The sequence below is a fragment of the Sceloporus occidentalis genome, unplaced genomic scaffold, assembly GCF_023333645.1.
Source record: "Sceloporus occidentalis isolate IW3139 unplaced genomic scaffold, rSceOcc1.0.p SCAF_19, whole genome shotgun sequence".
NCBI classification, from domain to species: Eukaryota; Metazoa; Chordata; class Lepidosauria; order Squamata; family Phrynosomatidae; genus Sceloporus; species Sceloporus occidentalis.
This window is the reverse complement of record NW_028316999.1, coordinates 13,956,317-13,969,209: the sequence shown is the minus strand read 5'-3', so window position 1 is coordinate 13,969,209 and position 12,893 is coordinate 13,956,317. Positions and strand designations below refer to the sequence as shown.

At 40.4% G+C, this 12,893-nt stretch overlaps 1 protein-coding gene across 1 annotated transcript in view; it reads right to left on the bottom strand.

Moving 5' to 3' along the window:
- The window catches only part of LOC149302477 (cytochrome b5 reductase 4-like), a 72,811-nt gene that overhangs the window by 57,054 nt on the left and 2,864 nt on the right, over positions 1-12,893 (bottom strand). Inside the window, exons 2-4 of the mRNA XM_089482658.1 lie at positions 12,464-12,617; positions 1,621-1,721; positions 844-928 (exon numbers count right to left, since the gene is read on the bottom strand). Coding sequence (XP_089338784.1) covers positions 844-928; positions 1,621-1,721; positions 12,464-12,617 — 340 coding nt within the window. The remainder of the gene's footprint in view (positions 1-843; positions 929-1,620; positions 1,722-12,463; positions 12,618-12,893) is intronic.

Genomic DNA, 12,893 nt, shown 5'->3' with positions numbered 1-12,893 from the left:
GGTCTGAAGAGACCCTCTTTGGAAACATGTTTATTTTTTAATGGCCTCCCTTATCTCTTGGGAGAGGAAAAATCTCTTGCAGTGGCATGGTCACAGAGAGTCCTAGGGTGGGCGGGCTTTTGGGTTTTCAAGCCATTGAAGCCCTTTTCAATCAAGCATGCCCCACCATACAGTATATTGCGGACGTTGACGCTCTCGGTAGGGGGCCCATACTAAAGTTCTTGATGTTGCTGAATGCCATTGAGGCATTACAACAACACTGTTTAAGCAAACAAAGCTATCTTAGGTTGCTTTCTAAGCTTATTTAATGCCATGACGTGCCAGGCATGTGATTGTGTCTGCCACGTCATTGGTCATTAAGGTGTTAAAACACAAAGGCACTTAAGCAGAAGCTACAGCTATGCAGCTGCTTCCTACTCCGTGGTCTGACAATTCTTTGCCTGAAGCAGCCAATTGGTGGCAAAAAATCTCTCCAACTGAAATTAATGGGGGAGCTTTCCAAGCATGCGCACAGGGGTCTGAATAGCCACAACATAACAATTATGACAAAAGTTAAGGAGGGCTCTTCTCAAGCAAACTAACAATCTAGACAGAGTTAAAGTATATTACACAAGAGGTAAAATTGCCATTCTTTGCAATGGACCAGTCAGACTAGGTAATAATATTAAGGACATAAGTTCAGTCTGAAAGCTGGGGGGGCTAGAAAAGCTAAGCTTAAAGTAGGTGGGAGAAAGGGAATTAGGATGTTAGTTAATAGAAATCCCTAAACACTGGGTCTTGAGGGATTTTTTGAAGTCCTACACGTCAATTCTGTAGAATTACTATTTTTACTTCAAAGCGTACCTTTAGATACTGGGAAATGTTTCACAGACATCCTACCTACAAGGCATTCCTTCAACATTGATTCATAATTAACCCAGCGATGAACCTGTCAACAAAAAAATATACATCTCATTGTATGTTGGTAAGGGCCTTTTGTTTTTCAAAATTACCAGATCCCCAGATAAAGCAGCATTATCAATGATTATATAAATATTGTTTTTACATTTGTAATGACACAACAATAAAACATTTCCTATAAGAAAAACATTATAAAGATTTTCTAAGCTGCTAGACATTAACTGGTATTGTAATTAAAACTCCATATACGTCTACTTTTTTTATTTATTACTGATTTTAGTTATTTTCCTTTTTGTCCCATTTCAGCTTCCTTTCCTTTATGTCTGCCATTTCAGGCTCTCTTTCCTTTCTCTATGGTTCCCCTCACAAGCAGTTGGAATTTTAACCACTGTCAGAGCCATGCCAGCAACTGTGAGCCACAACTACAATCAGACTCACATCAGACTGTTAAGCATGCTGGGACCTGTAATGCAACTGAAGAGGTTAAGGTGAAGATATGACAAATAAGTGACATAGTACATTTCTTACCCTAAATTTTGTTTAGCCACAGAAAACGAATTATATTTTTGTATATGGGAATGAATGAGGTACAACTAATGTGCGTCTTTTAAAATATGTACATGTCCGGGGAAAACAAGCAAACTATGTTCGTAAATTATTATTATTTCTTCTTTTTCTAACAACTATTAACCAGTGTAAATTTTCCAGCTGTGAACATACCTGATTAAAAAGATCAGTGCCATCTGCTCCAGCGGCTTTCATCAACTCATCCTCTCCCCCAGGGTGATACTCCATGTAGGGACTGATGTTATACACCATTCCTGAAACAATAATAACATAATTATACTGAGTCAAGTTAATTCTGCTTATTGCCACTTAACTCGCTTTTACATTGTACATACAAATTAAGCCTGCTTCTTGCAAGTAATGGCAACAATGGTTGATAATGACAAAAAGTGTTATCCTAACAAATGAATGATAGTCATTAGACTCTATATTTATATGTGAGAACAAATCCTCATCAGCACTCATCAGGCTGAAAATAGTAGCCTGTATATGTACTATGCATGTATATTTCTGTTTATATTATGCCAGCAATTGTATTAAAATACTTACTACAGACTTTCCTGTATAGGGAGATACAGTGAGTGTAAATGGTATACAGCCAGAGATAGCGCTAGAATTTCAGAGACAATTCAGAGAAAATTTATTAAAGACTTCCTGACTTTTTAACACGAGATTGACTCTTCCAGGTGCAGTAAATAAGCCAGTTAGAAGCAGTGGGCCAGTACAAATGTTATTTGTCAGGGGTAGAAAAGAATATATTCGGCAGTGAAAACACTATTACTGAACCCTTCAAAGATGGGAAAATATGTTGAGATCAACTCTTGGTCTGGGTAGACAGAACAGCACTGGGTCAAGAGTTTCAAGCTTCCTAATAGAGTGACCAGTACTGGGTCAGGGGTTTCAAGTTGCCTAATAAAATGATCCGTACTGGGTCAGGGGTTTCAAGTTGCCTACTAGAGTGATAGACACTGTGTTTTCATGAGGTCAGGGGTTTAGGGTTTTCTAATTAACGATAAACGCTAAAGACAAGGTTTCTGTACTAGTATGTTCATGTTATTGTTAATTGTATATAATAAATTTGTGTATTGTTAATTGTATATTGGCAAATGTGTGTTCTCCATGTTGAATTAACTCTATACTAAAATGCAATGCTACTTATAAGATGCACTAGGCAAATGCAAATCATAAACCAAGTGTTAATACACTTTAGATATTGGCATACATTATGTCCACATTTATTCCATATTTTCTGGGCAGCAGCAGGACATGAACAATAAACACATTTAAAGCCGAAAACAAATTGCCAGCTATCGTTTCAATAAACTTGAGGCTTTACTACTGTATTTTGCATGCAGAACACATAAGCTCACCTGCATTCCAAATATCTATGATAAGAGGGCAGGCTTTATATAAAACTCCGGGCGTATGTGCTTTGCCCAAAATACACTATTAGAGCCGCATGTTTATTGAAAATATAAATGTGTTGGTCTGGTTTTAAGCGCTGTTTATTTGGTGTTCTCACATTTAAAAGATTGCCATACTGTTCCTTTAACTTTGTTTTGATAAACTTTGAGATGTGTCACAAGAGGGAAAATGGAACTGGACACAAACTTTTCAACAGTTGCTAAAAGTAATCTATTCATGACAAAAAGAAATCTCAGCAGCAGAATGTTCCAAAATTAATGTCATCTAATTCTAACATTTCATGTCTCCTTGAAATCACACATGCTAATAAGCATTCATCAAAAATGCCTTTGTGAATCCTTACAGCATGTGTTTTAAAAGAAAGCAATTGCTATAATTATCAAACCTGAACTGAATTAAATTAAAAGGAGGGTGAGGTTCCATGTTAGCTCACTTGTACATGTTAGCTTACTTTTAGACATCTCTAAGAAAACATCAATTAGTCACTGTACCAAACTAATACTAGAACAAAAGGAACCAATTTAATTTAAATTGATGCTAATTGTATGTATGAACATTTCTTATTTTTTTTCTAGTAGACAGCTCTTCATACCAATGTTAAAATAATATCAGTAAAATAAAGTGTGTTTTTCTACCAGAATACAGGTTTGAAATGTAGAAAACCCCAAAATGCTAGAAGGTACATGATGCCTAACTATACAATATAGTATAAACCTCAACAGAACATAATATTTCTTGTATGTACCCCTACAAACATATATATATACTGGTTAAATGCATTTTGTAAGGACTTATTGTATTTTATTTCATGTACATAAATACATGCATTTAACCCCTTTAGTCCCAAGGGTTTTTGGTACCTCAAGTCCCAGAGCAATTTTGCCATTTTTGCGGTTCAGTGACTATTCCCCTTTCCTGCAAATACTGTACCCATTTAAACTATATATTGTATGTTCAAGGAGAGACGGAGCTTTCTTTTGATACCATAGTTATATAATTAGCTGAAAAGTTAGGATGAGAAATCTAGTAAAAACTAAAATTAGAAAAAACCCTATTTTTTTTTTAATATATTTTCCTCTCTGTATCCTCACAAAATTAGGTAAAGTGATGGAAAATCCCCTCCAAGTTAATCAATTCAGGTGTCCCGATTTCAGAAATACCTAATTTATATAGAATTTCCATACAGCAGGGATCTACATTATTATCTGCAAAGCTATAGAATCTTTACATTAGGTATGATGGGATTGCAACTCTAATTTTAAACAAATAAACCAAAAATACCCACAAAAGTATATATTTCTGTAAAGCAGTCAACCCAGACTTTCGTATCAGGGGTATATGGGCATTCTTCATGTAGCTATTTGGCCACCAATCGCTGTCAAATGTGGCCGCAGAAATGATTTCCTGCGCTTTTTTTCCACCAACACTTCTGTGTTGCTTAGATTTTTTTGCACAGGGTATGTGTTACGGCAGAGAAAACCTGCCAAAATTGTTTAGCTGCATCTCCAGATTACGGAAATACCCCACATCCTTAGGTTTTTTCTTTCTAGAGAGTCCTATCCATCCCTTTGTCACGGACCGGATGAACAGGTCTGATAGGAGCCCAGGTGCAGGGGATACGAGGGGCTCTGTCTGAACCCGACGATGCATGATGGCTTGGGGTTGTTTCAGACAGGAACAGGAAATAAACCACAGACATGATATGCAGTTAATATCTGTATTGCAGATGATGGTACAACAACATATATATGGAAAGTCTCTTGGCTGGAAGCCCTCTGGATGGGGCACACACGACTGGAAGCCCTCTGGATGGGGCACACACGACAGGAAGCCCTCTGGATGGGGCACACACGACAGGAAGCCCTCTGGATGGGGCACACACGACTGGAAGCCCTCTGGATGGGGCACACACAACAGACTGCCCACTTGCAAGGCACAAGGCAGGTTGCCCACTTGCAGGGTACTCAGCTTTGGAGTCCACTTGTGGGGTGCTGGCCGCAACTCAGGAACCAAAACAGGAACAGCTCAGGAACCAAAACAGGAAAAGCTCAGGAACCAAAACAGGCAGTCCTATAACGTTAATGTCAAGGCCCATGGGGGAGTAAACGTTTAGATTTTGTGTTAGGGCAATGGGATGTAAGGGTTTTTTCTTTTTTTATTAATATCTTTTTATATTTTATTTTCCCTGTTATCAGTGCAGTATAGTTAGACATGTTATTAATGCCAGTGATGTCACAATTACATCACTTAGCTCACTTTATTGTTTATGTATTGTATTATTTTAGTGATTTTTTTTAGGGCTGCAACAACTAATCGATAAAATCGATAATAATCGATAATGAAAATATTTGCCAATTAATTTTATTATCAATTAGTTGAATCGATTTTTATAGATTATAAAATGATGGTTTTTTCAGAGCAAATGCTCTGAAAAATACCCCTCGTTTTATAATCCGTTTCATTTAGTGTGACTTACACCAGTTACTACTTACCAGTCCCTCCCTGCAGTCACACTGACAATTGACCCTGACCATTTCCTATAGCGTCCACATGGCTAAGACACTCATCTAACTGTGAGTATAACATTAATATTTGGGCTGCTGAAACTTAGGGGAGGTAGGGGTTAATTTGGGGCAGTTATGGTTAATGGGGTGTTTAGGGTTAATTTAGGGGCAGTTATGGTTAATGGGGTATTTAGGGGCAGTTATGGTTAATGGGGTGTTGAGGGTTTATTTAGGGTCAGTTATGCTTAATGGGGTGTCAATGGTTTATTTAGGGTCAGTTATGCTTAATGGGGTATTGAGGGTTAATTTAGGGGCAGTTATAGTTGATGGGGTGTTGAGGGTTAATTTAGAGGCAGTTATGGTTGATTGGGTGTTTAGGGTTAATCTAGGGGCAGTTATGGTTGATGGGGTATTTAGGGGCAGTTATGTTAATGGGGTATTTAGGGGCAGTTATGGTTAATGGGGTCTTCAGGGTTAACTTAGGGGCAGTTATGGTTGATGGGGTCATTAGGGCTAATTAAGGGGCAGTTATGGTTGATGGAGTATTTAGGGTTAATTGAGGGGCAGTTATGGTTGATGGGGTGTTGAGAGTTAATTTAGGGGCCGTTATGGTTAATGGGGTGTTGAGGGTTAATTTAGGGGCAGTTATGGTTAATGGGGTATTTAGGGGCAGTTATGGTTGACGGGGTTGTTAAGGTTAATTTAGGGACAGTTATGGTTGATGGGGTGTTTAGGGTTAATTTAGGGGCAGTTATGGTTAATGGGGTCTTCAGGGTTAAATTAGGGGCAGTTATGGTTGATGGGGTCATTAGGGCTAATTAAGGGGCAGTTATGGTTGATGGGGTCGTTAATTAACTCCACGACCCCACTAACCATAACTGCCCCTAAAAAAGAAAAAGCCTGAATATAAGACGACCCTAAAGGAAAAAAGTTTTACCAGTAAATGTTAATTCATGTAAACTATTTTTTTAAATAAAAGCTATGATTGAGAAAAATATTTTTTTTGTTTTTATTTCCTTGTATTTTCCAACCTGTCCCCCAGTTACGCACATCTGCCCCCAGGCTTGCCACACCAATGTGGCACTGTGGCCCATGATATGCCTTTTAACCCTCTATATGCCACTGTGCCCCATGGTATGCCTTTTGACCCCCTATGTGCCACTCTGCCTCCAGAAATGCCTTATACCCCTATATCCCATTCTGGCATTTAGGGGGTTAAAATGCATATTATGGGGCAGAGTGGCATATAGGGAGGTATAAGGCATTCCAGGAGGCAGAGTGGCATTAAGGGAGTTAAAAGGCATTGTATAGAGCACTCTGCCTCCAGAAATGCCTTATACCCCTATATGCCACTCTGGCATTTAGGGGGTTAAAAGGCATATTATGGGGCAGAGTGGCATATAGGGAGGTATAAGGCATTTCAGGAGGCAGAGTGCTCTATTAAATGCCCCCTTAACGCCACTCTGCCTCCTGAAATGCCTTATACCTCCCTATATGCCACTCTGCCCCATAATATGCCTTTTAACCCCCTAAGTGCCAGAGTGGCATATAGGGGTATAAGGCATTCCAGAAATGCCCCATTTAACACGCACACGCACACACACACTTACCGGTGCTTCCAATTTCCTGCTGTATTGCCGGGGCAGCGGGTTGACGTCTCCTTCTGCTGCAGCCGGAAGGAGGTGGAGTTGGCAGCATGGGTTTGTCTGCGTCCGTCGCGGATACCTTCCCCGGCTGTCAGAGATCAGAGTTCCCCGCCCCGGGAACTCTGATCTCTGACAGTCGGGGAAGGTATCCGCGACGAACGCAGACAACCCCCGCTGCTAGCCACACCTCCTTCCGGCTGCAGCGGACGTTGTCTACGCGGATCGCGTAGACGTCAACCCGCTGCCCCGGCAATACAGCAGGAAGCACCGGTAAGTGTGTGTGGGGGGAGACAGGAGGATCCAGGTCCCCTGCAGCGGTGTGGGGGATCTGGATCTTAGTCTCATAATAAGACCTCTATTTGACGACCCCGATTAGAAGACGAGGGGTATTTTTCAGAGCATTTGCTCTGAAAAAAACCTTGTCTTATAATCGAGCAAATACGGTATATATACATATATGTATATATATATATATTTATTTATTTGTACTTTTTGGTGACAGTGGGGAATTATTTTTACAAAATTTATTTATTTTTATTAATGTTTTTAATTATGTTTTTATTTTACAAATCACATTGTGATTAGTTAGCTGGGCTCCATTGACTTGCATGGTTGAATGCAGTTCCTGGATGACCCTCTGTGAACAGTGACAGTTGACAGTTGGCGCCGCCATCTTGTGAGTGGCAGCAATGCCATTTACTGATGTAGCTTGTGGTTGCTCTCACAAGGTGATCGGAGTAGAGGGGATTGTGTTGCTGAATGCCTCGATATAGAGGCCTGTCAGCAACACCGATTATGCTTAGGAAGCACTTGTGAGGCTTCCGTGGATGCTGCAAAGCCGCCAATCACGGCGATGCAGGTATGTAACATCAGCCTGTATATGTACAGGCTTTGTCGCGAATGCATTGCATCGTGAGCCAGTACAGGCGAGAAAGGGTTAATATTTCCATTTAGATTTGATACATATTTCGTTTTTAAAATATTCTTTCAATTCAAAAATTGGTTCACCCAACACCTTTTTCCAAAGAGTTCCTGCATAGCCCAGTTATGGAGGAGACAGACAGATGTGTGTTTTCACATAGACACACACACAAACCTTCCCAAAAGCATATGTTCATGTATTAAATGTACTAATATATATATATATATATATATATATATATATATAAAGGGGTTTTGTTTTATACTTTGTCTCTGTCTTTTTCCTGGTCCCTAACATTACGCAAGAGTCATGAATCTGGATGGTAAAGGCAATCCATCTACACCTAATATGTTCACTAGGATGGACCAACAGGACCAGTGTTTAGGTCTCTTTGTTGCAGTGAACCAAGAAATCCAGGATTTGACAGAGGTCAGGCCGGTGTTTTGTTGCCACACTGGCCTAATGACTGCACAATTGACCTCCAACCTGGTGCCATTCCCCCATCTTGGCCACGTATACCCACTGTCTGAAGCAGAGAATCAAGCGAGGGAGGAGTATGTTGCGGATGCTCTGCACTGGGAGTTCATCCGCAAATCCTTTTACAAGATTTAATTATGTGGTTTCCTATTTTCCCAGTACTAAAAACATTCAAGCAGACGCATTATCCCGGCAGTTCTCTTTCTATAAAAGGAGGAGATATCTTCCACTCCAATGATTCTCTAGGTGAAGAGACTCTGGCTGCACAAGCCAATGCTCCTACAGAGAAACCTACTGGTCGTTGAAGTTTTGTACCAGATAACCGCCACTAAGCACATATCACAACACCAAACTAGCAGGTAAAAACCAGATAGTATGGGCCGTCTCTCGACAATTTTGGTGGCCTAGTCTCCGTTCAGATGTCACTGCCTTTGTAGCTGCCTGTCCTGTGTGTGCCCAAAATTAGACACCATGACATCTTTCAGTTGACCTCCTTCAACCTATACCGAATAGTGAACGACCCTGGACATACTTGTCCATTGATTTTATTGTGGATCTTCCAGTCTCACATGGTAATACGGTAATTCTCATGGTTGTTGACCAGTTTTCTAAGATGTTGCATTGCATCCCCTTAAAAATCTATGTCTCAAAAGTTCACCTCGATTTTTTTTCGGGAAGTCTTTTGTTTACATGGGTTACCCAAACTGATCATCTCAGATCGGGGTAGATAGTCTGTTTAGATTTTGGCACGCTTTTTGTAAGCAAACGGGAATTAATCTTTCCTTTTCCTCAGTCTACCATCCGCAATTCAATGGTGCAGCGGAACTAGCAAACCATGCCTTGGAGCAGTTTCTATCCATTGGGTCTGGCTGTATTCCCGTACCTTACGACTGTGTTCCTCACAAACACTAGCACTCTATTACGTTGGGCCATTCCTTGTACTTCAAAGGGTTAACCCTGTAGCCTATGTGCGTGACCTCCCTCCTAGCATGCGCATCTCAAACGTATTCCATGTTTCTCTTTTGAAATCTTTGGTGTGTAACAGCTACACCACCTCTCTGCGACTTCCATGTCACGTTTCGGTTGACAATCATAAGGAATACAAAATACACAAGATCATTGATTCATGTGTGCAACCAATTGGTCCACAAGAAAGCTCCTGGGTCCCAGTCTCTGATGTCCATGCCCCCTTCTTCCTTCCTTCCTTCGTCCATTCCATGCCCACTTCCTGCTGAAGCCTGGACCCACCCACAAAGAAGGGGGTCCTTGAGAGGGGGGTACTGTCAGGGTTACTCACATGTTTATTAATGAACAGCCCTTTCCATCCCCGTGTCAGGGTTACTCAGCTGTTTCACCACAACCAGCCCCTTTCCTACCCAGTTACCAGGGTTACTAATCTGATTGCTTTTAGGCAGCCCATTTCCTACTCATTCCAGGCTATTTAAGCAGCAAGGCTCATTACCTCCTTGCCTTTTTTTAATTTCCTGCTATTCAGTGTATTCCTGTCCTGACTATTGGCTTTGACTCTGACTTCGCTGAAGCTCTTATTCCTGACCCCAGCTCATCTGATCACCCACTCTGGCTACCGACCCCGGCTATGATTTTGGATCACGATATATACATTTTTTTTAATTAAAAATGTGTTTTGCATCACACTTTCTGTCTCTGTCTGGTTCCTGGTCCCTATCACTCGGACTGCAGAGGCTAACTTGACCACATCCTCCACTTGGAAAAAGTGAGATTTCCTCTTCCTCTTCAGCCAAGAGATCCTCAAAAGACAGCAACTCCTGGTCAGAGGTTGAGGAAGTCCTGGGTAGTCTTTTTAACTGAAGGTTGAAAGTCAAGCAAACTTCCAAGTTGGAGGAAGATAGACTGCATTTCTGACCTCATTCAGTTTATAAAAAAATGTTTTAATCTGCCACCTCCTTAGGCCTCGTACATGAGGAACAGAGAGATTGTTTAGGATCTTGTAGGGTCTCTTTATATACGGAACAAGCTGCATGCTTAGTCTTGCCAGATGTTTTTTTTTTTGGTATGTCTCCTATGGAACCTCCAAAATGCTTATGGTCAGACATACTTGGCCGGCAGCAACAGCAAGGAATAAAATAAAAATAAATAAGAAAATAATGCTATACCAATACAGGAATAGCAACAATGAAGCAGTTTTCCGGTCAATTACTCAATTACTTTTGGTCCCTAAACATAACATGTGCTAGGATTCCTAAACCATTTACCCGATTTGGATGTAAAACCACTGTGCACTGTGACACATCTCAATGGCTCCATTACAAATTGATGGTGTATAGAACCCCTAAAAAATGTGTCCAAATAGTTATGGACATGGCTGTATATGTCCTAATGGGCATCATGGCACTGCTTTTGAGGACATATATGTATATCTATAGGGGCATAAAGAATCCCTCTATATGCACTTGCACCCAGCTATTTTGTGTGCATTTTTTTCACCCAGCTCTGCCTACATCTTTGACTGGCATACACCTAATCCTACTGAAGGATATATTATATTTCTGAGAAGAAAGTCATGCACACGTAGTTTTGTATTGAAGGCTACATCTATGAATGTAGAACACCACACTAAGGGCTGATTTTATAGCCCCTTCCTCCCTATATAAAGAAGCTGCTCTGGGAAGGTGCGGGTTTCTGGGCAGTGGGCAGGGTTAAGTATATTTGGATAAGGAGACTAACTGGGCAAAATGGACATGGTGTGTGCAGAACTAAACACCACTGGCCATGTAAAAGCCATCAAAAAGCTAAGGCACTAACAGTTTTTTTTATTTAAGGGCTGCAGTCATTCCCTAGGTTTAGTAATATAAAATTGTTAATTTATCATATAGTTAAGCTAGAATCAATAAATGAAACAAATACATGAAAACATATTGTAAAAGAAAAACATTATATAGTATGCCTGACAGTACATAATTTCAATAGTGGTAAACAGACCTCAAAAGGTAACTGTGAATACTAATAGGACATTATTCCACATTAAAATGAATGATTAAAATGATTTTATAAAAACACATTAGAAATATGTTATTAATAAAGTCTATGCAAGCAAATTTATGTATTGCTCTGTACATAAATGTGCATACAGGGGCCTGAGTTCCTGTTATTCAAATTACAAAATAAAAGTTTGAACAAAAACCAAAATAACATTTCTGTGCACAATACACATTCTTTTTAGTGCTTGTCATAATTTGACTGCATCATTGGTAGGGCAGCTACTACTACTGGTGTGACCCCATGTGCTGGGCTAGTCTTTGTTCCATGTTCTGGTTAACATTAATTGAATACACACATTGCTTTCAACAGAATTCAAAGCTTTGTGGGAGGACAAATCCACGCATGATCCTGGACTCTGCACAGTATTTTCCTTTATTTCCTTAGTGTGATAAAATACCCTAAATGCATGCCATGTTATACACATAGCTGGGAACTCTCCGTGTTTGGCCTGGAGAACTCCGGGAGCAGCGGCCATTCTCCGGGTCAACACCCAAATACTCTGGGACGCGGGGTCCTGACATGACCCACTCTACACCCATTTAAATGCCCGCCGACATTGGCAGGAACGCCCCCCAACATCAGTGACCAGTCCTTGCCCTGTCCCACAAGGGTAGGCTCTGGGTAGCCAGAGCCCTCAAGGTCCGAGGTATTGTGATACATGTATTTAGTAGAAAGGGAGCAGGAGTTCTCTGTGCTCCATTATACTTTTCAAAAATGTTTTTGTCACTGGATTCCTGCCAGTATATCTCATCTGTCTTGTAGAGCAGAAATGTAAAAATATGTCCCATCTTCCCAAAAATCCTGGCATGGAAAGTGTAAAATTGCCACCATTTAAAATACCCTGGGATGTCTAGTTTTCAAAAATATAAGGTTTGGACACTGATTGTTTAAAATATATTTTGTTATATTTAGGCAAGAAACTGTGATATGAAGTGCTTATCCAATGCACTGTTTTTTCACACACATGCACACTATAATATATGCTTACTATGGCAGCCTACCTCTAATGCACATCCAGCAGTCATTCTTCGTATTGTGCTTGGAAAGCTCTTCCTCAGAAACCTCAATCAGTCTTCCCCTTAACCCAGTCAGATCTTGACCACTTTTTGCCACTCGAATCCAATCCATAAGACTTCTTCCAGGCTTGAGAGGCACCTGAAAATAAATATAATAATAAAATATTTTTTTTAAATCTCACTCACAATTGCTGGGACACATGCATATGAAAGGATCAGGCAGAATCCCCTCATGCATTTGCAGTGGGAACACCATGAAATGTAACCTCTTAATGACGTGTGTCATGCGCCAGGCTTCCGCTTAAACAGTGTTTAACAACACTGAGATTGGCATCAGGGGCCCCATGTGGCCCCTCCCCAAGGCGTCAATGTCTGCCATACACTGTATTTAAAATACACCTGATTTAAAATGTTA